General features: G+C 42.2%; 3 protein-coding genes across 4 annotated transcripts in view; all 3 read right to left on the reverse strand.

Annotated features, from left to right (window-relative positions):
- MGAM (maltase-glucoamylase) overlaps nucleotides 1-24,925 on the reverse strand; it is a 186,545-nt gene that overhangs the window by 152,224 nt on the left and 9,396 nt on the right. Inside the window, exon 2 of one of the 2 annotated variants that reach the window (XM_021079097.2) lies at nucleotides 10,050-10,084. The exons of the other annotated variant lie outside the window; for it this stretch is intronic. The gene's annotated coding sequence lies outside the window, so the exon portion shown is untranslated. The remainder of the gene's footprint in view (nucleotides 1-10,049; nucleotides 10,085-24,925) is intronic. 2 annotated transcript variants of the gene reach the window in all.
- Nucleotides 4,058-5,053, reverse strand: LOC100623796 (olfactory receptor 9A1-like). Its single transcript, XM_003360099.4, has one exon. It carries the CDS (start codon nucleotides 5,036-5,038, stop codon nucleotides 4,094-4,096), a length of 945 nt encoding a protein of 314 aa, XP_003360147.2. The 5' UTR covers nucleotides 5,039-5,053; the 3' UTR covers nucleotides 4,058-4,093.
- LOC100623890 (olfactory receptor 9A4) lies at nucleotides 23,185-24,257 on the reverse strand. The gene is given in 2 exon segments (XM_003360100.3): nucleotides 23,185-24,116; nucleotides 24,119-24,257. Coding segments are annotated over 2 exon segments (1,071 nt in total).

The following is a 24,925-nucleotide window of genomic DNA, read 5'->3' on the forward strand; positions in this document are numbered from 1 at the left end:
AACTCCTAATGAAGCATTCTTCATTCTGGAAAGAGGGACCACCAGAACCAGTCCTGGGACCACTTAACACCAGCTCTAAAAAACAATGAAAGTTTGAGTCTACCCTGATCCTTATCTGTGGCCCTATTTATCTCTCCCAAACTGTAAAACCACCTCCCATTCTCTCTGGGGGCGGAGGGGAACAGTCTTTAGAGCATTAGCTTGCTGTGACCCTCCTTTGCCTGGCAAAGCAATAAAGCTATTTTTCCTCCTTCATATATATATCTATGGTTATAAGGTTTCTCCTAGCCAATCCCACCAAGACGTGATTACTTATTTCCCTTGTGTCCACTGGATGCAGGCACCATTTGCGCTACATTCATTTTAAAGTCGTTGCCTGTGTCATGTATCATTTGTCAAGTGCTGCTGGAAATTTGTACCTATCTGGGACATTGTAATAAGAGCTAATTTGAGACAGTATATTAAGTCCTTCCCTGACGTCTGGGGAGCTGGTTCCTTAGAGTGGCTTAGCTACTTCTTCTGCTTTATTCTTTTTTTGGTCTTTTTGCCATTTCTTGGGCCGCTCCCTCAGCATATGAAGGTTCCCAGGCTAGGGGTCGAATCGGAGCTGTAGTCGCCGGCCTACGCCACAGCTCATAGCAACGCCAGATCCTTAACCCACTGAGCGAGGCCAGGGGTCAAACCTGCAACCCCATGGTTCCTAGTCGGATTTGTTAACCACTGAGCCACGACAGGGAACTCCTACTTTCTTCTTTTGATAAAAGTCATCCTCCATCTCTCTTTTCAGTGAATGTGTCTAAGCAGAAAGAACCTGGCCAGCTCCAAGTTGGTGACCTCTAGCTCTGAGATTATCATTCCTCTTGTGACCAAATGGCACCAGGGAAGAAAGGTCCAGAAGGAAGAAAAAGCCTGTGACTTTCATCCCTAGCTCCCATCTGTCCTACGCAATCTCCATCCTGGAACCAGGAAACAAAAAAAAAAGCATCTCCAATTTAGAGGCAACATCCTCTATCTTCCAAGGTCTCAAATCTCTACTTCCAGCAAGAGTCAAGACCTTCAAACAGGCAGTCTGCCCCATGAACCAAACTGCTGTGATCTCAGGCCCAAAGAGTAGCTTGCAAAATTCCAAAACACATACCTGCTGTCTATGACTTCCTATTTGCTCCAGAGCCCTAGGGGAAAAATACTAGAAGACACTGAAATAGACGATACTATGTTCCTTAGAAAGTCAAGTCCTTCCAACACCAGATGCAACTCTGCTCAAACGCCTCCTTTTCCACTCATCCTCTCTAAAATACTATGCACTGTTTGACCCTCTAATCTTTCTAGGCTGTATTTTTCTTTCTATTGGCTCCCATCAATATTTCAAATCATATTACACTTTTACTTTTTTAATTTATCACCAAAACCCCACCTTAAAATTAAGACTTCTTTGAAGCCTTGTCCAGTCAACCTGCAGTCTCCCTTCCTGGGGAGACCCGACTACATGGCCAACTGCTAAGGCAGAGATGAAGAGAAAGGAGAGAGGAGGCTCTCAGTTCTCTTAGGCAGAGGGCTGTGCCTGAGGCCGGCACTGGGCATCCTCAGTGTGCTCTTGGCCAGGGCCGGATGCCTTGATGGAGAGCTCCTCTCTCTGCACCTGCCTGGGGCCACTCTTCGGCCTCTGGGGCTCCTTGTTCTAGGAGGCAGCTGAGCTCAGGCCTTCCCTTGGTGAGACCCTTCTAGTTCCTCCGTCACAGAGGGGCATCTGGAAGTCACTCACCTCCAGAGAAGGGGACTGGAAAGTTCTACTGCCCTTCAGGCATCAGCCCAGGCTCCCCCTGCACGGCTAGTACAGAGCAATGCTTGGAAGACAGGCAGCTCTTACTGCCTCCAATCATTTTTTTTTTTTTTAGGCAAGAAATAGATTTATTAAGACAGGATGCCTGTGAGAGATGCAAGCGGGCAGGCAAGGAGGCTCTGCTCCTGCCTCCACTCATAGTGAAGAACAACTGGCCACACACAGAAACACAGAGAAAACTCCAGAAATAATGGTGCTGAGAGGTACCCACCGGTCCCTCTCTCTCGTTCTCTCTGCCTCTCTCCTCCTCTCTGTCGTCTGTCCCTAAGGATGGTTATTCCCCGGGGAACAATTTGCACAGGTTCAGAGACACACCGGGGATGTAGTCAAGGAACAGCTGAAGAAGCGTGCCCTCTTCCCTCCTGAGGCTCATCAAGTTCTAGAACATGGAGGTTTTGTGCAATGGACAAACTGCAAAGCTGCCAGGCAGGAGGTGCTCAACGCCCAGGCCACCTTCCTCCCAGGCCCTTACGTACCACCGCACAAGGCAGGCTGTGAACAGTCAGCCAGCTGAGCTGCTCTGTGCTTCTCCCTGACTACCGTTAGCCCTACAGAGCCTAAGACACCCCCAAACAGCCGAACCCACTCGTAGCGCCAAGATATATGTCAAAATCCTAGAAGCCAACAAAGGGACTTCAGTCCAAATTTTCTCTTCATCTCCAAGACTGCATGAAGGCCATCTTTGCCAGATGATCTCTGCACTCTCTGCCACACACCCTTGGCCAGAGTCGGGATCCTGGTCAGAGATAATAGGGAAAATCTTCCACCTGCTCCAACCACACTACATGTTAACATTACAGCCCATTCCCGTCTCTCCAACATGTGTGCATTCCAGCTGGGGTTGTTCAGCCATACCTTTCCCTCTAGAATTTCAAATGCCATAGGGCAACCTCCCTTTTCTGTTGAACTGAAAGGTAAAGGTTAAAAAAAATACTCAAGATTGACCTCCAAAATGCTATATGAAAGTCAGGATGGCTGAGATGCTGAATGAAATTGCAAGGTTGTATCTAAAATATTTATTTTTACATTTTCAAACACAACTGTCATTTTTTACCAAAACTAGCACAAGTCGCAATTAAATATCAAATGGAATGATATAACACAAATGTCCCTCTCCCCATCTGATCAATTCTTCTGACCCCTTTCCTGGAGCTAAATGTTATTATTATCAACATCTAGTAGAAATCATTAGAGACTTGTCTGTATTAACACACCTCCCACCCTGATGTTAGTAAGGAGTGGGTTTCTCTCACAACTGCTGGTGGAGAAAATCTACAGGGAGGTACTCTCACTATCGGACCTTTGGTCAAAAACCTCAAGAAAAAGCTGAACCGTGAAGTTGGACTTGGTATCACTTCTGGAAGCAAGATAGGGCACTTTAAGAAGTGAGAAATTGTGAAAGCACAGGACAGTATAGGGGAAAAAAATCACAGGTCCTAATTAAGTCAGCTGTCAGAGAATGAATTACACTTTTACTTGCTTTTCCCATTCAAATAGCTGAATGTTTTTTTAAAAAAAATCACAAATAATGCCATTTGCAGCAACATGGATGGAACTAGAGACTCTCATACTGAGTGAAGTAAGTCAGAAAGAGAAAGACAAATACCATATGATATCACCTATATCTGGAATCTAATATAAACACAAATGAACCTTTCCACAGAAAAGAAAATCATGGGCTTGCAGAAGAGACGTGTGGTTGCCAAGGGGGAGGGGGAGGGAGTGGGGTGGTTGGAGAGCTTGGGGTTAATAGACACAAACTATTGCCTTTGGAATGGATTAGCCATGAGATCCTACTAACACTGGGAACTATATCTAGTCACTTATGATAGAGCATGATAATGTGTGAAAATAGAATGTGTACATGTATGTGTAACTGGGTCACCATGCTGTACAGTAGAAAAAAAACGTATTGGGGAAATAACGATTAAAAAAATTAAAAATTAAAAAAATTAAAAATAAATTTTAAAAAATCACATATATTTTGAATATATACAATTGTCCAATTTATTTTGTGAGCTTTATTTTCACTACAGTAATGTGCACAAATGAATATACACACTTAAAAAACAATGAAGCAATTTGCCATGTAGGAATCACCTGCTCAGAGACTGAAGCACTGTCGCTATGCTTAAGCTACTTTGTTGATCATGAAATGTTTGAGGAAAAAAAGCAATCATTTCAGATCGGAATTAGTGCTTTCAGATGACTCAGGCCCAGGACGATGAGGCCGCGATGGTCCTTAGGACAGAGCTAATCCTTGAGGAGTTGACAGCAGCGTTTCAGGACATCTCTAAAAGCCTCTACGAATTGGTCGTTCCGGAGGGTGAAGATAAAAGGGTTCAGAAAAGGGGTCACCACTAAAACCATCAGTGACGCGACCCTGTTGTACTCGGCTGCCTGAGTTTGCTTGGGTTTCACGTAGAGGAACAAGCAGGTGCCATAGCCAATCACGACAAAGGTGAAGTGGGAGGCACAGGTAGAGAAGGCTTTCCTCCGGCCCGACGCCGAGGGGATCCTTAGGACGGTGGAGACGATGTAGGTATAGGAGACAATTGTGGGGATCAAAGAACCAACAATAATGAAAACAGCCATTAGAAAAAGTATAAACTCTGTGAAACGGCTATCATCACAAGAGAGTCTGAATAGCTGCCCTCGGTCACAGTAAAAGTGGTCTAACACATTTGATTTGCAGAAGGTAAGGTGAAACGTGGCATAGACTGGCCAGATTTGAAATAGGAACCCAAACACCCAGGACACAATTACCACCCAGATACAGGTGTGGCTGCTCATAATGATGCTGTACCTCAAAGGGTTACAGACAGCCACGTAACGGTCCACAGCCATCGCTCCCATCAACACCAACTCCGACGTCCCCAAAGAGAGGTACAGATACAGCTGTACGGCACATGCGGTCAAGGATACCGCCTGCATCCCAGGAAGCAGCAAGCCCCGCAGCATCAGGGGGACGGCCACGGATGTGATCAGGATCTCTAGCACAGAGAGGTGACCCAGGAAGAAATACATGGGGGACTGCAGACGTTTATCCACACAGACTGTCAAGATAATGATCATGTTTCCAAATAATGTCACCGAGTAGAGGAAGAAGAAGGTGGCAAAAAGAATACTATGGAGTTCTTTAGAGCCAGGGAAGCCAAGGAGATAAAAGTCAACGGCGCTAGAGTAATTCTCCAACATTTAGACGTGTTCTCTTGCTCTCTGTGAAATCTAGAGGGTAAAGGAGAGACAACATACTTTTTTTTTCTTTTGTCTTTTGAGGTTCACACCCTAAAAAGACATATGGAGGTTCCCAGGGTAGGGGTCGAATCGGAGCTACAGCTGCCAGCCTGCACCACAGCTCATAGCAACACAGGATCTGGAGTTGCGTCTGCAACCTACACTATAGCTCACGGCAACGCCGGATCCTTAACCCACTGAGCAAGGCCAGGAATCAAACCCACGTTCTCATGGATACTAGTCAGATTCATTGCCTCTGTGCCACCATGAGAACTCTTGCTCCTAGTTTTATACAGATCGAATCTGTATAGAATGAACATCAGGGACTAAAAATAAAGAAACGTCATGGCAGCTTTACTTTTTACCTCCAAAGTGGCGATTCTGTGTTTATTCCATGGATTCTGGATTCTCATGGATACTAGTCAGATTCGTTTCCACTGAGCCACAAGGGGAATGCTGAGACAACAGACTTCTAATTTCAAAGACATTTCCACGTTGAAAAAAATAGCCCCTCCTGCTCTCAGGCTCCACATCATAATTGCAGGAGTTCATCTTTCACTATTCTCTGTACAAGGCCAATGTCAAATGTTGTATGAGGAACATGGATAACATGTGAAGATGTCCAAGGAGAGAAGAAATACTCACCAAGATCACTCTGGGCATCAGAATCTGCCCACCCCAGAAATCACCCTTGTCTCTCAACACGCTGCTCTGATCTGCCACACGGCCTCATGGAGACCGTGACCTCTTTCATCCTGGGTGCCCTAAACTGTCTTCCGTGCCCGTTCGGTCCATGTCCTCAAAACGATGCCACATCTCAACAGCTACAACAAAGCTAATACCACCCAGACGCACTTACCGCTCCCTTGTTTCCTTTGAACCTAGGCTCTTTCGCCTTATGGTCCCTTCAAAGATTTCACTTCAGTTCTGCACATCATGATTTCTGCCTTTTGTTGACACACATGCAGGAGGGGTCTGCTCAGGACACTGTCATTAGATAAGAGCTATTTGGAGACCAAGGATTTAGTCTTTCCGGGCAGCTGGCTCCTGGCAGTAGACCGTCCACTCCTTCCTCCTTAGTCTTACGGTAAGAGTCACTTTCCACCTCTCTGGTGCATGACTGTGTCTCCTCTAAAGACAAAGAGCCTCCCCAACACTGGGTCTTTGACCTCTAGCTCTGAGATTATGATTCTTCTTCTCACCAGAGGACAGCAGGGTGAAGGGAACAGAAGGAGTGAAGAGGTTGGGATCTTCCTCCCCAATTCCCACTGCGCCCACATGATCTGGAACCAGGAACAAGAGGGGAATTATCTACCCTCCTAGGTCTCAAATCTCTAATTCCAGGAAGGAGACTGGACCCCCTAAAGGGCAGTCTGTCCCTGTTCCCATCTGGCCATGGTCTGAGTCCCACAGGGGAGCGTGGAAAATCCCCGGAGACCATCTGCTCATCTAGGTCCTCTCACTTTCTCCCGAGTCCTACAAGTAAGGACACGCGACAGAAAACACCAAAATAGATCACACTGAGCTCCTTATAATAACTGGATTCCTCCCCTCACCACATACAGGTCACTGTTCTCCAACCCATGGGTCCTTCCCCAATCTCTGAACTAACATGTGTGCTTCATCCTCTGGCCTCTCTTTAGGCTGTATTTTCCTCTTCTTATTTCTCATCAATAGGTGAAACTGAAGGAATTCAAGGGACTCTGTCTTCCTTATTCACCATCAGGCCTCCCGGGCCAAGAATGGAGTCTGACATAGAGTAAGCATGCACTCTTTCATTCTTTATTCGGTGAATAAATCACAAAGAGGTCAGTGAGTAAACACAGAGCATCCATCCTGATGTGCTCTTCCTCCTCTTACTAGACTTTCTTTCACTCTCGACTAAGGCACTGTCTGGTCAACCCAGGGCCCTTCTCCCTGCTTGGCCCCTACAGAAGGGCAGGCACACGAAAGGAAGAAATGGTAAGAAATGAGAGAGCAGGGTCTTAGGTGATGGCAGAGAGCTGCATCTGTTGCCAGCAACGAGAAGGGCTTACTCTGCTCTCTGCTCTGGAGGCAATGCTGGATGTAGGGCTGATTCTCCATGCAGTGTCCTTAGTCCACTTTCATGTTCTAGGTACCCTTTTCTAGGTGGCAGCAAAGCCCAGAGCTTTCCATCGTGATCCTCTCCTCCTCTCTCCTTCGCAAAGGCAGACACTCACCTCCAGAGAAGATACTTGATTGGAAAGTTCTATGGCTCTGGGATCAGCCCAGGCTACGTGCTATCTGATGAGAGCTAAGCATGGTCTGTGGGTCAAAGCAAGTTACTGGCATCTTCATTCTCAGGGAAAGAGAGAAGTCCCCACACCAGCAACTTCGGGAAAATTCCAGTGATAAAAGTGTTGTGAGAACCCAACTCTCTCTCTCCCTCTCTGTCTCCTTCTTTCTTTCTCCTCTCTATCCGCAGGGAGACTTAGTCACTGAGGAACTAAATTTGTCAAGTTCAGAGAAACCCTAGGGAAGCAGTCAGAAGAAAGCCAGAGAAACTTTCACCTTTCCCTCTGAGGTTAATCAAGTTTTAGAACATGGACAAGGAGTTCCCGTCGTGGCGCAGTGGTTAACGAATCCGACTAGGAACCATGAGGTTGCGGGTTCGGTCCCTGCCCTTGCTCAGTGGGTTAACGATCCGGCGTTGCCGTGAGCTGTGGTATAGGTTGCAGACGCGGCTCGGATCCCGCGTTGCTGTGGCTCTGGCGTAGGCCAGCGCCTACAGCTCTGATTCGACCCCTAGCCTGGGAACCTCCATATGCCGCGGGAGCGGCCCAAGAAATAGCAAAAAGACAAAAAAAAAAAAAAAAAAAAAGAACATGGACAAGTTCTAAATGGGCAAACTTGAAATCTCCTAGTCAGGAGTTTCTCAATGCCCGGCCAGCCCTCCCTCAGATCCCAAGTCCTGGTTGTCGCCAAACAGTCACACTGTAAATAGCCATCTCTTCTGTGTCTACACCCAATTCCATTCAGCCCTGCAGAGCCTAGTGACCCCCCCACAGAAGATATCACAAATGACTCTAAAACACACATCAAAAACCCAGTGGAAGAAGTCCCCCATTGTGGCTCAGTGGTGACAAGTACAACTAGTATCCATAACGATGTGGGTTCGATCCCTGGCCTTGCTCAGTGGGTTAAGGATCCGGTGTTGCTGTGAGCTGTGGTGTAGGCCAGCAGCTATAGCAGCTACAGATCTATCCCTAGCCTCAGAACTTCCACATGTCACAGGTATGGCCCTAAAAAGCAGGAAAAAAAAACCCTAATGGACACCAAATGGCTTCTATCAAAAGTTTCCCTTTATCTCAATCCCTAAGAAGCCCATCTTCTCCAGATGATCTCTGCACCCACCCTCCCAGATACCCTCTGACCATAAGTATGGGGAACTGGGAAGAGAGGAAGAAAGAGGATCTGCATACAAACCAAGCTCACAACCTGCTAATGCCACAGCCTGTCCAGTCTCTCCAGCCTGCATGCACCCCAACTCTGCTGCCCAGACATATGCCCCCTCTTGGGTCCCAAATGCCACCAGGGCACCTTCCTGAGCTGCCTGGAGTGAGACGTAAAGGCTGAAGAAGCAACATGCAGAACTGACCCCCAAAGTAATATATACAAGTGAGGATGGCTGGGGTGCTGGATAAAATTGCAAAATTACATTTAAAATACTTCTATTGACACTTTGAAAAACAACGTCCACTTACCATAGCATTAGAACAACTCATGGTACACAAGAAAATAAAAATTTCTAGAGGGATATAAAACAAAGTGCAAGGGCCCCTCTCCCCGATGTCTGACTTTCTGATCCATCTCCTGGACCTAAGCACCATGAGTAGTAGCCATCAGACCCATACAGAAGCTTGCTAGGCATCTGCAGGCATATGTCTGTGTGGTCCGTACTTGTTAGTTTAGCCAACATATTGACCTGCTACTTTCCTTCGGTTATGTGTTTATGTGTGTGTATACATCTCTCACATTGCTAAATAAATATTCACCTTATGAAAAAAAACCTGACATTTACTTAATGAGGGCCCTGCTGATGAACAGTTTCCTTCAGTTCGTCACCGGTACAGAGACACTCCAACAAACAGCTTCTCCACATGTATCTACATTTGTAGTTACCTCTTCCTAAACGATATTAATTTCTTAGCTGTTATCAACTAGAGCTCCAAAAAGTTGTATCAATTTATAATGTCTTGAAATGAGATTATATTGAGCCTTTCCCTACAGATTTCCACAGGAAGTAGGAGAATTTCCTCTCAGTGTTAACCCTGTGCAGATTCCAGAAGTGACACTAACATCTCAGAAGCCAATAATCACATTGTGAAGTAAAGACACATCCCTGAGGTCCTCATCCCCATGGGAACAATGCTGACAGCTGCCCAGAATACCTCTGTTCCAGTACCTGCCTGTTAGCTTCTGAGCAGGTGTATCAGGTCATGTGACAACTGTTGGAAATACACAAAGCAAGGCTGCTGGCACATCCAGTGAAGGTAGACTCTGTCTCAGAAGCCATATTGCAGAACCCACTTCCCTAATTCAGGGCATGCTTCATTTCCCTCCAGTGTTGTTTAAAGCCAGAGTTCCCCAGTAGACACTTCAGATGTAGGAAGGATTGCACACTAGTAAAATCCATTGGGAAAAATTCTGTCAGTTTTTCGTTGGCTTGTTTGTTTTGCTTTTTAGGGCCACACCTGTGGCATATGGAGGTTCCCAGGCTAGGGGTTAAATCGGAGCTACAATTGCCAGCCTATGCCACAGTCACAGCAACGCAGGATCCGAGCCGCATCTGTGACCTACACCACAGCTCAAGGCAATGCCAGATCCTTAACCTACTGAGGGAGGCCAGGGGTTGAACCCACAACCTCATGGGGGTCCTAGTCAGATTTGTTTCTGCTGTACCACCATGGGAACTCCTCTGTCAGTTTCTTAAAGCTAAATATGTACTTACTCTATGATACAGCAACTCTGCTCCCAGGTATTTACCTAAGAAATGAAAACATGTCCTTACAAAGATGTCTATTTTAATGTTCATAGCACTTTAATTCATCATAGAAAGTGACACAAAACAAATATCATACCAAAAAAAAAAAGTCAAAAAAATGGTCAGAAGATCTAAACAGACAGTTCTCCAAAGAAGACATACAGATGGCCCAAAAAACACATGAAAAGATGTTCAACACCACTCATTATTAGAGAAATGCAAATCAAAACCACGATGAGGTACCATCTTACACTAGCCAGAATGGCCATCATCAAAAAGTCTACAAACAATAAGTGCTGGAGAGGGTGTGGAGAAAAAGGAACCCTAGTACATTGTTGGTGGGATTGTAAATTACTGCAACCACTGTGGAAAACAGTCTGGTGAGTCCTCAGAAAACTAAAACTAAAAACAGAACTACCATTTTCTCCAGAAAAAAACGACGACTCGCAAAGACACATGTACTCCGATGTTCATTGCAGTACTATTTGCAATAGCCAAGACATGGAAACAACCTAAATGTCCATCGACAGGGGAGTGGATCCAGAAGATGTGGTACATATATACAATGGAATATTACTCAGCCATTAAAAGGAACGAAATACCAGCATTTTTAGCAACATGGATGGACCTAGAAATTATCATGCTAAGTGAAGTCAGCCATACGATGAGACACCAACATCCAATGCTTTCACTGACATGTGGAATCTGAAAAAAGGACAGACTGAACTTCTTTGGAGAACAGATGCTGACTCACAGACATTGAAAAGCTTATGGTCTCTGGAGGAGACAGTTTGGGGGATGGGGGGATGTGCTTGGGTTGTGGGATGGAAATCCTGTAAAATTGGACTGTGATGATCATTATACAACTACAGATGTGATTAAAAAAAAAAAAGACAATGGTCCTTGCTATTCACCCACTCTGTACTTGCAAATTCATGTACTCACTAAAACTCACTTGCAACTCCAAAATCAGTATTTCCAAGGCTTTTCTCAAGGTTATTCATGGACACAGTCATGTATGCTCAGAACAGGGGAAAATTTGAGTCACCCAGTGCACATGTTCTCAACTGAAGTTGAAGAAGGCAAGACCCTTCTTCTCCCATGCTGAAAACATCTCTCTCTCTAACTAACTAGCACCATGTTTTCCGCATTTTTGTGGGCTTCATGGATAATAGTGCTGTCTGAAATCCCAACAGCACCCCAAGCATGGCACTGAGTGTGGTCTAGTGTTCCTACGTGCGAGAAGACAGTTTATCTGCCTTACGGAGAAAAGAAGCTTAGACTGGTGTTAAACAAGCTTCGTTAGTTAGAGTCGATATTCAGTAAACTTCATTCAGGCATGAGTTACATACAGGCTGCTGGAAGTGTGTCAATGTTAATGAACCAATAATATATATTAAGCAAGGCGACTTTGACATAAACAAACATAAATCAAGGTTACATACAGATCAGTTGATAAAAATGTTGTGATAAATGTTCCCAGGAATCTAACCCAGTATTTCTCCTACAGACAATGATCTAGTACTCTGTGCTCCCAGCAACTTCATAAGACATAACTACCTGAATAATGAGGATCAACTGTATACTCATATGATGAAAGCGTACTCAGCAATGGAAAGTAACAAACCACTGATACACACAACACGGACTAACCTCACACACATTACACTGAATGAAAGAAGCCACACACACCAACGAATGAACACTTTATGATTCTACTTTCAATGCTCTAAACTAGGCAAAAATAATCATAATCCATGTTTAAAGAAATCTCCAAAGTGACTGCTGGCCCTGGAGGGGAAACTGACTGGGAAAGACTAGGATGGAATTCTGGAATACAAGGGACAATGTATGTACAAGGGACAATGTATCTACTGCTAAATTCTATCTGCTACCTTGTTATTCAGGATTTTTACTGCTACATTTATAAGCTATAGTGGCATGTAGTTTCCTGTCCTTATAAAATCTTTGTCAGATTTTGGTAATCTTCATTATTATAAAATGAATTGGGAAACACGTCTCCTAACATATGGGAAAATTTGGAATTACAGACATTTATTTTATTGTGCTTCATTTCATTGTGCTTTGCAGACAATTGCATTTTTTACAAATAGAATGTCTGTGGCAACTGTGCATTGTCAGATGATGGTTAGAACTAATTTATCAATCAAGTATTTTTTAAATTAAGGTGTGGACAATGTTATTTTAGACGTAATGCTTTCACACACTTAACAGGCTATATAGCATAAACATAACTTGACGGTGCACTGGGAAGTAAAAAAAAAATTCATATGACTTGCTTTATGGTGATATTCACTTTATTGCAGTATCTGGAGCTGAACTAACAATGTCTCTGAGGTATGCCTCCACTTCCCCCTAAAGGGTTTGGAAGTTTGCATTAGCTTTATGTAAGTTTTCTTTGTGAGAAAGTTTTTACTTACAGGCTGTGGTAACCAAATAATGCCCCTCGCCAAAAAAAAAAAAAAAAAAAAAAAAAAAAAAAAAAAAAAATCCACAACCTAATGCCCAGAATCTGTGAAAGTTACCTTATAGAGCATTAAGGACTTTAAAGCTCTGATTAACTTAAGGCTCTTAAAATGGGGAGATTATCCTGGAGTACCTGGGTAGTCTTCTACATCTGGCAACATCTCCTGTGATATTCCTTGCAGTATTATAGTATTACAAGATACTGTAATATAATACAAGAGATAATACAATATCTTGTAGTACTTCTTGCAATATTACAGTCTACTGTTTCTAATATTATAGAACACAGCCAGATTTCTTAAGCTTATTGTTTGCATGGTAACAACTTTTCCTACCATTTTTATTTCAGTTCTCTTTATATTTCACGTATATCATAGATAGACATCAACAGTTGCTGTTGACAATCTCTGCCTTTTAAATAGAGTATTTAATCCATTTGGATGGAGTATGATTATTGATTTTTTTTTTAGGTGTACCATTTTCCTATCTTTTTACTTTGTCCTATCTATATTTCTATTCTTCTATTCTCCCTTTCCTATTTTTTTCCTGGATTAATATTCTACATTTTCTATTATAATTATAAAATTATAAAAGATATGCCTTTTGGGACTACTTTAGTGTAGCCATTTGGGGTTATAATACACACTCAAATTACACAGCCTACTAGGAGTAGTCAATATTGCAACACTTAGCATAAACATGCTAAGAGGTTTGAAAAAGTAGCTATATTTATACTCCTATCTATTCTGGTACTGTGATATATATTAGATCTACAAATGCTATAATCCCAATGATACAGGATCATCATTTCTGCTTTAAAAATTCAGCTGTCTTTTAAAGGAATTTTGAGAAGAAAACATATATTTTACAGCTGATATATGAGAGTACACATACATGTTTCTAAATCCTACTTTAGTGATTGTGCTAGGGCTTTTTATTCTTACTTTTTATCTGTTTGTCCTGAGACATACGTCAGAGGAGCATCTAGAAATGACTCTCTCAGATGTGACAGTGATGTGACAGACTCAAAAACTCACAGATGACAAAGCACAGGAGAAGGTCACCCATGGCAACAATCTGCCATGTAACATTACAAATGCGTAGGGATTCAAACGCACCTTAACTCTTCATAGGGATGGTGAATACGTATCTTTGGAAAGGAGCTCTTATTACTCAACTTTTCAACTTTATGTTAAGCCTTAAACTAACTTAGTGTAACATCCACCACTGTATGGCTTCTATGCTTTTGAATTACATGGACTGGCTTTTAAATATCTTCCCACTTAAGTCTTCAAAATTCTACACAAAATCTCATCAGTCCCTTTATCTGTGCCACGGAATCTGACCTTCCAACATCCAGACTGCCCACTTTTGGATGTTAGATGTCTTAGCCTGGGTTTTCTTTCATATGCACGGTGCTCTCCATTTAGAGACTACAGAAACAAATCCTTCAAACTTGGGAGATTTTCTTGTGTTTTCTTTTGTAATTCATTCCTTTATATTTTCTTTGCTCTATCTTTAGGGAACTTTTATATTCAGATATAGAACTACAGAATAAATTCTTCCACTTGCTTAACTTTCTACTTTTCCAAATTTCACACCCATTTTTGATGTTTTTTGTGGCTACTTCTTTGATGTCTTTCCTTCAACTGGATTTCTTTTTGCTAGTCCTAATATATTCTTGGAGCTCTTTCCTATATTTTCTGATTTTTTTTTCACACAGCATTCTCTTTTTCAGGGTAATGTTTTAATATTTAAAGGGCCTTAAAATTGCTTTTGTCCCTATTTGATCTTTGTTTTCCTCAAATTTTTCATCCTTTTTTTCTTTTTTCCTCTCACAGAGAAAGTTCTTCTTAAGTATATCTGCTTCTTGATTATCCTTTAATAATTTTTTCCCACTCTCAACACTTTTAAACTACACATCTTGGATCTGTGCTCCTAAATCTAGAGCTTTCCAAACTTTATATTTTTTAATGAGGATAAAGTCTTGGCCCTTCCAGCTGTTGTGGTAGGTCAGTGGAATGTGGATCACATGAGCAATCGTCCTGGCTTGACAGCTGACTGAAGGAGTTTCCAGGATGGGAAGCTTTCAGTTTTGAAACTAGAACAGTCCTGGGCCAAGTGGGATGAATGGTCACCATACTTATGGAACAGGTATTTCCTTGGCTACACAGAAATTAAAAGAATGCTTAACTGCTCTGTATACAAACTTTTAACCAATATCCCTGGCTTTAACCTCATGGGAGGTGGTGCCTCCATGTGCCAAAGCTTACTTGTTCTGTTGGGTGAATGACTTGTTTCTTTTTGTTCTCCTCTTTGCAGAATGTAGTTTGCATTTCTGTCTTACTATCTTGGAAACACTTGTTTCAGCTTTCACATATCAGAGAAAATTGTAAAATATTATTCCTTGTAACTTGTCCCCCATTCTCCTTGTTGTTGTTTGAAAAACTCCTTTTTTTATTCCTACAATGTCTTCTAGTACAACTGGGAAAGCAAGCGGAAATGGATGGTCAGGTAATCAGTTTAAACAGAAAGACGTATTGTCCTTTTCCCTAGAACTTAACTGTAGCATCCTGGGCAAGGGGTCAGCTGTCTTGTTCTCATGAATCTTGATCCTCACTGATGTTTCATCCTCTGTCTTCTGGCTTTGGACTTATTAGGGCACATAGGAGTGATTAGGGCCCTCAGAGAGAGGGAATGTGCTCCCATCTGGACCACAGAAAGAGGATAAACTAGAGTTGTGTCAGGGTGGGAAGGAATGTGAAAGGGTTGAAAAAGGGGGCAGATTTAGGAGAAGCGCCTCCTCTGAGTCTCTCTGGTGTTTAGGGAGGCATGGAGAGAGGATGCAGGTATGGAGAACACTGGTCACAGAACCTTGCAAAATATCTGTTTTCTTACTGAGATAGAGCCTGGAAATAGGACTGAGAGTAAGAAGATAATAACCTATAATTACTTAAATACTCTAAGCAACCGCCATAGACACTATAACTGGAGAAGAGGCATCCATCCTATTGTAACACAAATATCACCATGCAGGGTTACTCCCACCCCAAAGCTGGAGGTAGAGAGGTAGGTTACACTTGTGTGTGTATGTGTGTGTGTGTGTGTGTGTGTGTACACACTTAAGTACATCCTAGGAATACAATTTATGAATGTTAATCTCGAGTTAACACAGAGCTGTTTAATTCCTAATTATGTATCGGTCTTCTCCAAAAGCTACTAGTCAGTAGTTGGATATTTCTCCATCTTTGAGCATCTTCAAGTGTTGAGGAACAATCAAAGCCAGGAAAAACATTTTTCTCCAGCTGAAAAGTTTCTTTGCACTGACTCACCGGGACTAATTAATTATTTCCTCACTTTGAAAACTTTGTAAGGGATTACAGCAATTATCTCTTTCTTAGATGGTGTACACCTTCATCTGGCTTCTACTAATATATCCGGGCGCAAAATCACTCAGATTGTTCTCTTGAGAGCCTCTGCTGCAACTCTTTAACCCTCTTAATCCTGTCCCTCTCTCTACCATAAGTCAAGTACAAAAACACCTTCTCCTCTTACCCTCTCTTTCTGAAATGATGAAACCCTTGACTTCTAGGTTTGGGGAACTCGGTTTAGGATAAACTAATTATCCCATCAGCAGCAGCGTCACACAGGAAGAAGTCTGTCTCACATTTAGATTACTATCAAATAAAATGTATTAGGGAGCGATTAGGCAAGAATGTTCATAATCTTGGGGCCAGAAGGATCCTGATAAAGGAGAATTTTATCAAGTATTTGCCCTTAATTTTCTAAAGATCTTTTTTCCATCTTGACAATTGCTCTAGACCAATCTCTACAGACAGAATCTGAGAGTTAGAACCTCAGGAATCTTAACCTGAGAGTTGTATTAACTGGCTTGGTAAACTGGACCAAAGGATTCAGCTTTCATGATCTTGTTAGGACTGGAGGAAACAGTGCCTTGAAAATTGGGAGAAGATGTGTCCTGGTGAGATCCATTCTTAAACTCTTTGGTTCTCTTACATTTTCTCTTGATTTATCAGGGACAATGGGTGTGTGTGGCATCATGTGAGAAACTCTGGGATGGTGTTTGCACAGGAAGGAAAATGTCAACTGGGTATACACCAGCTTACTAAACAGAACCTTTGGATGAGTTTTATAACGTCTCTCTCTCTTTTTTTTTTTTTTTTGTCTTTTTGCCATTTCTTGGGCTGCTCCCGCGGCATATGGAGGTTCCCAGGCTAGGGGTCGAATTGGAGCTGTAGCTGCCAGCCTATGCCAGGGCCACAGCAATGTGGGATCCGAGCCGCGTCTGCAACCTACACCACAGCTCATGGCAACACCGGATCCTTCACCCACTGAGCAAGGGCAGGGATCAAACCCGCAACCTCATGGTTCCTAGTTGGATTCGTTAACCACTGCGCCACGATGGGAACTCCTATAATGTCTCTCTTAATGGGAATGTAAATTAGTACAATCTATGGAAAACAAGATGGAGGTGCCTCAGAAAGCTAAATATAGAACCACCATGTGATCCAGCAATCCCACTCCTGGGCATACATCTGGACAAAACTTCCACTCAAAAAGATACATGCACCCCGATGTTCACTGCAGCACTATTCACAATAGCCAAGACATGGAAACAACCTAGATGTCCGTTGAGGATAAATGGATTAAGAAGATGTGGCACATGTATACAATGGAATACTATTCAGCCTTACAAAGGACACAATAATGCCATTCACAGCTACAGGGATGCAAACAGAGATTCTCATACTAAGTGAAGTAAGTCACAAAGAGGAAGACAAATACCTTAGGATAGCACTTACACGTGGAATCTAAAACGTGGCACAAACAATCCTATCTACAAAACAGAAACAGAACACTGACGTAGAGAGAAGAGTTGTGGATGCTGGGGGTGGGTAAGGGAGGGGAGTTTGAGGTTGGTAGATGCAAACTACTACATTTAGAATGGATAAGCAATGAGGCCCTCCTGTACAGCCCAGGAAACTATGTCCAATCTCTTGGGGGTAGAACATGATGGAAGACAATATGAGAAAAAGAATGTACATGTAGGTATGACTGGGTCGCTATGCTGTAGAGCAGAATTTGACACAACACTGTAAATCATATACACTCTAACAAAAAAAAATCCAACAACCAGTGTCGACTTCAAGTCCTTAGCTGACTGATTGCTGGTGCACAAAGCAGGGAGATTCTTTATGGGATTTAGACACTACTCCTCTACACAAGTAGTTTAAAGTGGCTTTTAGGGATATAGTATGAAGGATCATAATGCTTCCCATATTCTTAATTTATCGGCATCCTGATTAATAAAGGGAAGTAAGAGCCACAGGGTGGTAACTTTGTTGCCGGCACACCATAAAGATGCTTCATATTGAATGAGGACACTCTCCTAATTAACAACACTACCACTATTCCACATGAGAAAATTAAATTACTTCAGTAATATGAAATGTATGGTCCATATTAATATTTCTAAATTTCCCCCAATATAGTAAATGTTTTTTCAAATGAAAGAACCTATCAAGGTTCATGCATTGCACTTGATTATTTTTCTTTTTAATCAGTTTTAATTGATCACATTTCCTCTGATCATTTCTTGTTGTTTTTATTGTGTGGGGGAGTGTTTTCATTTCTCTTTTCAATCTCATTACTTGTATTTTCACAATATATAACACTCCATGAGCACCCAGTAATTTAGTCTTTGGAGATTTTTGTGCACTTACAAGCTTTTTTTAAATCTTCTGATTTCCAGTGTTGCTTTATATGTGTAAAATCATCTTAGCGGTGATTAATGCATGCTGAAGATTTATCTTACAGAAACAGCTTTACCGATGTGCAGCAATTATGTACAATTCTTATCATCTTTAGCCTTACAGTGTTCAGCCAAAATACAATTTTTCAAAGTTACTTAGAACTTGCTTAGAACTATGCTGATATCCTGATTACTTAGGTCTTTTTCTGACCACCCAGTCAGCGAAGCTGTATCAGATATTCATAACAAAGTAGATTTTTTGACTGCATTCCATCCGGGATTCCCTCGAAAAATTTTTTATTTGCATACATTAAAATTCACTTTTTTGCTACAGAGTTCTATGAGTTTAATGAATGCATAAAGTGTCCATCACTATAGCACCATAGAGATTAGTTCAATTATCCCCCAATTCCTCTGCATTTCCCTAGTCAAAAGTCATCATTTTGCTTAACCAAAAGAGGTCAGCACTTAAATCTTTTTTAAGGGTCTTAATGTTTCAGTTTTGTGGAATATCATTAAAATGGAATCATGCAACACGTAGCCTTTTTTGTGTGGCTTTTTTCATGTAGCAAAATACACTTAACACTCGCCCATGCTGATACTGAATAATTAGCTCGTCTCCTTTTTATTGTGGATTAGTGTTCTCATTGTACGAATGGGTCACAGTTTGTTTATCCACCCACTCACCTACTGGCAGGCATTTTGGTGACTTCCAATTTTTAGAAATTGTGAATGAAGTTTACATAAACATTCATGATGAATTCCTACGCATCAGAGCCTAAGCCTAGTCATCTATGTTTTTTTCATTTGATATGTGTTTAAGTCTATTTTCATCTACAGATTCTCTCTAGAGCCCTTTCATTTGCTTCCAAACTATCTGTTGAAGAACCCAGGTTTTTTTTGTTTTTTGTTTTTTTCCCCATAGTATGAATTACAGTTCTTCCATGCTCATGATACAGCTAATCATGTCCTTTTGTTACTGTATATTTTTCTGTAACTAGGTAGCTAGTTTCAGAGCCTTGATCAAATTTAGTCTGATGAATCAGGAATCTTATCTTTTGAAGGTGAGTGCTTATTAAAATATCTTTATGAACTCATGGATTTAAATATATTTGATGGATTTCAAATGGTTTCAGCTATTATATTTTTTAAATCACAATTTCTCTCTTCTTTGGCCAGTAGAAACCTCCTCCAGTTGGCTGGGGGAATCCATTCAGCATAATCCCAGTAATCTTTGCAGTGGGTTAAAGAATCCACTGTTGCTGTAGGTGCAGTGTGGATTCATCCCCGGCCCAGGAAATTCCATACACCAAGGGCGGACATTAAAAAAAAAAAAAAAAAAAAAAAAAAAAAAAGCCAACTAAGACATCAAAAAGGAAACAAAAATACCTTGAGATGAATGAAAATAGAAACACAACTTTCCAAAAGCTATGAGACACAGCAAAAACAATTTAAAGAAGGAAGCTTATAGTGAAACAAACCCACTTCAAAAATAAGAAACACTCAAATAAATAAAATTACAAAGGAAAGAGAAGTTACACCAGATATCACAGAAGTAAATCACAACTATAAAAGGAAAGTAAACTAGAAGAAAACAGAATCAGCCTGCTCTGTGACATCAGTCTTAGCAATATGTGTGGGTATATATATATATATATATATATATATATTTTTTTTTTTGCCCATGCCCACTGCACGTGGAAGTTCCTGGGCCAGGGATAAAACTTGAGCCACAGCAGGGACAACCAGCCACGGCAATGCCAATGCCAAATCCTTAACTACTGGCTATCAGGAACTCTCAGCAATATTTTTTTGATCTGTAACCTCAGACAAGGGAAACAAAATTAAAAATGAACAAAAGATAACTAATCAAACTAAAAAGCTTTTTTTTTTGTTTTTTTGGCACCACAAAGCAAAAAAGGCCATCTACTGAAAGAGAGAAGATATTTCCAAATGATATACATGCTATATGCAAAATGCATAAAGAACTTACATGAATAAACACAACAAACAATCTGATTAAAAAATTGACAGAGGTCTTGAAGAGGCATGTTTTCTTTTTTTAAAACTGAATATAATTGATTTAGAGGAATGTTTTCGTAAAAGACATACAAATAGCCAACAGACACATGAAAAGATGCTCGACATCACTAGTCAACTGGGAAATGAAAATCAAAACCACAATGAGATTTTCGAGATTATCACCTCATACCTGTCAGAATAGTTATCCTCAAAAAGATAAGAATGAATAAGTGTGGGAGAGGTTGTGAAGAAAATGGAACCCTGCTACACTGTTGGTAGAAATGTAAATTGGTACAGCCACTGTGGAAAACAATATGGACATTCTTCAAAACATTAACAAAAGAACTACCATACTGTCAAGCAATTCTACTTCTAGGTATTTATCTGAATAAAATGAAAACATAAATTTGAAAAGATACACCAAGTTCATACGAGTGTCATTTACACCTGCCAAGGTATGCAAAGAACCTAAGTGCTCAAGGAGGGATGAATGGAAAGAGAAACTGAGAGATACAGGGAATATTACTCAAGCATGAAAAAATAATGAAATCTTGCCATTTGCAAAAACATGGGTGGACTTATATCTAACGAAATATGTCAGACAGAGAAGAAAATACTGCATGATTTCACTTATATGTAGATCTAAAAAAATAAAACAAATGACTGTAACAAAACAGAAACAGGAGTTCCCGTCATGGCGCAGTGGTTAACGAATCCGACTAGGAACCATGAGGTTGCGGGTTCGGTCCCTGCACTTGCTCAGTGGGTTAACGATCCAGCGTTGCTGTGAGCTGTGGTGTAGGTTGCAGACGCAGCTCAGATCCTGAGTTGCTGTGGCTCTGGTGTAGGCCGGTGGCTACAGCTCCGATTCGACCCCTAGCCTGGGAACCTCAATATGCCATGGGAGTGGCCCAAGAAATGGCAAAACGACAAAAAAAAAAAAAAAAAAAAAAAAAAAAACCAGAAACAAATTCACATATACAGAGAAGAAACTAGTGGTTACTGTAGAGGGAGGCTCAAAATTAGTAAAGAAGATTAAAAAGTGCAAAGTAGTAGTTATAAAATAAATAACTCACAGGGATGCAATGTATAGTACAGGTCAAATAGTCTATGATATCTGCACAGTGCATAATCTCTAAGAATGCTGACACTATCTTGTAAAGGTGAAACTAATACATTATTGTAGATCAATTACACCTCAATAAATCTTAAAAAGAAGTGCAATTATTTTATTTTTCATAGGCAGTAATACACATGGTAACAAAAATAATAAAAAATAAACATTAAAAGGCATACTGCAAAAAGTTTTCCTCCTCTCTCAATTCATCTGCCCATTCCTACTACCATCATCCTTCATGATGATGATCATAAGAAAATACAATCAAATATGAACGTGTACTCATTTCTACTCCTTTCTCACCAAAAAGATAAATGCTAAATTCAATGTACTTTGCTTTTCTCACTTAACAATATAGCCTGAAGATCACTTCTAATAATTAAAGAGCTTCTTTAGTCTTTTTACAGCTGCAAAATATTTTACTGTACAGATGAAACATAATTGACTTAACTAACCATCTATCGAGATCACATTTGGTTATCAGTGTTTTGTGATTAGAAAGATGCTGTGATAAACACATAGGTAAATTTGTGCTTATGATGAAAAAAATGGAGGGATCGAGTGGGACCAGGGCTAAAGGGTGCTAATTCGGGGAGTGGTGAGGTTGGCAGAGCTGGAAAGGAGGCACAAGGACAGCCCTGGGGACAGCTGGATAACAGCAGAGTAACCGTGAGTTATGGGAGTGGGAAAGAAAAGAAGAACCCAGGCATGAACTGGAGACCTGGAGCCACAGAAGGAGAGCTACAAAGAAGAATCAGGAAAGAGAGGAGCCAGGAGAGGATAAACAAACGAGGGGACAGGAGGCAGGGGGACAGGGAACCAGGGACCTTGGAAGGACTGAAGAATGTAAGAGATGTGGGGAGAGAAGACAGCCTGCCCCTTCCTCCACTCTGCACCCCCCTCTGCCCAGAGACCCAGCAAGGCCAGCTCTCCCTTGTCACCTCAGCTCCCAGCGCAGCAGCTCTGCTGCCCCACCACCCTCCTGGCAGGCAGCACAACCTGGGTGCCATCAGGTAAGGGACTCCCTCCTTGCTTAGCCCTTCCTCCCACACCCTGGGAGAGTTAAAAGATCAGAGATGTGTCTGTGTTGCCGAAACAACCACACCTGAAGTTATCAAGGTGTCCAGGCTGTAGATTGAGTTCATTCTCTAACCTCTGCCAGCCCAGAAAATACGCAGAGAAGGGCTAAGACAGGGCTTTGAGACAGGAAATCAGGAAAGTATGTTGGGGCCAGGAAAGGAACAGGGAGCTTTACGGTCAGAGGATATAAAGGGCAATTGATGGCAAGATGATCCCAGAACCTAGAAACAAGCAGTCATTCAGTTCTGCAGTCAGAGAATATTTCTCCTCAACATTCTTGTTCAGGAATCTAATATCACACATAGTATTTTTACATTTAACTTTTCACAGTTGTATTATGAATTCTGCCCTCATGCCTCCTTAACAGCTGTGCCTACCTCACCGCTCTCCTAATCAGTACCCTCGTGCCCTGTGCATATGCATATGGATGTACACATATGTTTATAATGTAAATTTTCAAGTAACAGCCAAACATGATAAAAATTATGTCCATGACTTGAAAGACCTGTTGCATATAGATTATTGGATGGGGATTATGACACACCTCAAAGATGAGGAAGCACTTTTCTGATCATTCTAGCATCCATAATGCATTATCTCAAGCCATATGCCTTAGGGCCAGACTAGTTCCTGAAGGGATGACAGCACCTTTTCCCTCCATCCCTAAGGGCCTCTAGGACCTTGTCGTTTCGGAGGGTGAAGATAAAAGGATTGAGGAAAGGAGTAACTACGGAGACCATCAGGGAAACAACCCTATTGTAATCAGATGCCTGAGTTTGCTTGGGTTTCACGTAGAGGAACAAGCAGCTGCCATAGCCAATTACAACACAGGTGAAGTGGGAGGCACAGGTAGAGCAGGCTTTCCTCCAGCCCGACGCCGAGGGGATCCTGAGGACGGTGGAGACAATGTAGCTGTAGGAGACAATTGTGGGGATCAGAGAACCAAAAAGAACAAAAACAGCCATTAAGAAGAGGATGAACTCCATGAAAAGAGTATTACTGCAGGAGAGTTTGAGCAGTTGCCCTCGGTCGCAGAAAAAATTGTTCACCACGTTAGATTTGCAGTAGGAAAGCTGGAACGTGGCGTAAACTGGCCAGATTTGAAAAAGAAACCCAAACGCCCAGGACCCGATCACCACAAAGTTGCAGGTGCGGCTGTTCATAATGATGTGGTATCTCAAAGGGTTGCAGACAGCCACGTCACGGTCCACGGCCATCCCTCCCAACAGGGCAAACTCTGTGGTCCCCACAGCAAGGTACAGGAAGAGCTGGGCGACACACCCGGGCAGAGACACTGTCTGCATCCCAGGGAGCAGCAGCCCCCACAGCATCACAGGCACGAGGATGCTTGTCACCAGGATCTCCAAGGCAGAGAGATGGCCAAGGAAGAAATACATGGGGGACTGCAGACGTTTATCGACGCAGACGAGCGCGATGATGACCGTGTTTCCCATCAGGGTCACTGAGTAGAGCAAGAGGAAGGTGGCAAAGAGCACCTGGTGCAGGTCTCTGGAGCCGGGGAAGCCAACGAGATAGAATTCGCTGGCACTAGTGATTCCCCTGCATTCAGTGCTGGGCTTTTGTTCCTTGGGAAACCTAAAGAGCGAGAGAGAGAGAGAGAGCGAGAGAGAGAGAGAGAGAGAGAGAGAGAGAGAGAGAGAGAACAGGTTTCCAACCTCAAGGAGACTGAAGACATTTCCTATTGGTGGATTTACATCCTACACTTGGGCTCCACGACGTGACATGGCTGTTTTCCGCTCCAGGTTGGTGCTGAATACTTTTAAAGGAAATGTGTAAAACATGGAGACGGTGGGTATGTCTGAGAAGATGAGCAGTAGTCACCACAGCACCCTGGGCACGAAAACCCAGCACCCAGGGTGCCCTCTTCTCTCTCACCTCACAGCACACGCTGCCATCTGTGCTCTCACCTGCCACCCCGTCTACTTCTTCCACAACAGCACACACTTTTATGTCACCACCTCTTCATCCCGAATGCCTTACACTGTCCTTCATTCTTATTACTTCCATGTCCTGCAAAAACTGCTGCACCTACACAGTTAGAAGACAGTATTCCTAGTCAATTATACGCAGACACTGTCTTCCTTTCTTTTGCATCTGCTAAAAATGGGCCATTTGAATTATACTGATTTTAAAGTTGGTGCTTATTCCTCAGGGAGTGTTGTTCCGAATCTGGGTCAAAACAAGACATTGTCATGACATGAGAGCCATTTGGTAACAAAGCACTGAATCTTTCTCTGATTTAGGGGTGCAGGCATCCTAGAGTGGATCCATGATTTTCATGATAAAATCATCCTCCATCCTTTCAGAGATGGATCAGAGGAGTGATTTTTCCTCTACACAGGA

This window comes from Sus scrofa, chromosome 18 (assembly GCF_054392235.1).
Source record: "Sus scrofa isolate SSC_HxYL_T2T_F1_AM1 chromosome 18, Sscrofa_HxYL_maternal_Yorkshire_Landrace_v2.0, whole genome shotgun sequence".
In the NCBI taxonomy this organism is placed as follows: domain Eukaryota; kingdom Metazoa; phylum Chordata; class Mammalia; order Artiodactyla; family Suidae; genus Sus; species Sus scrofa.

Excerpts from the sequence above, each read along its gene's own strand:
- LOC100623796 (XM_003360099.4), bottom strand. The coding sequence starts at position 5,038 with ATGTTGGAGAATTACTCTAGCGCCGTTGACTTTTATCTCCTTGGCTTC.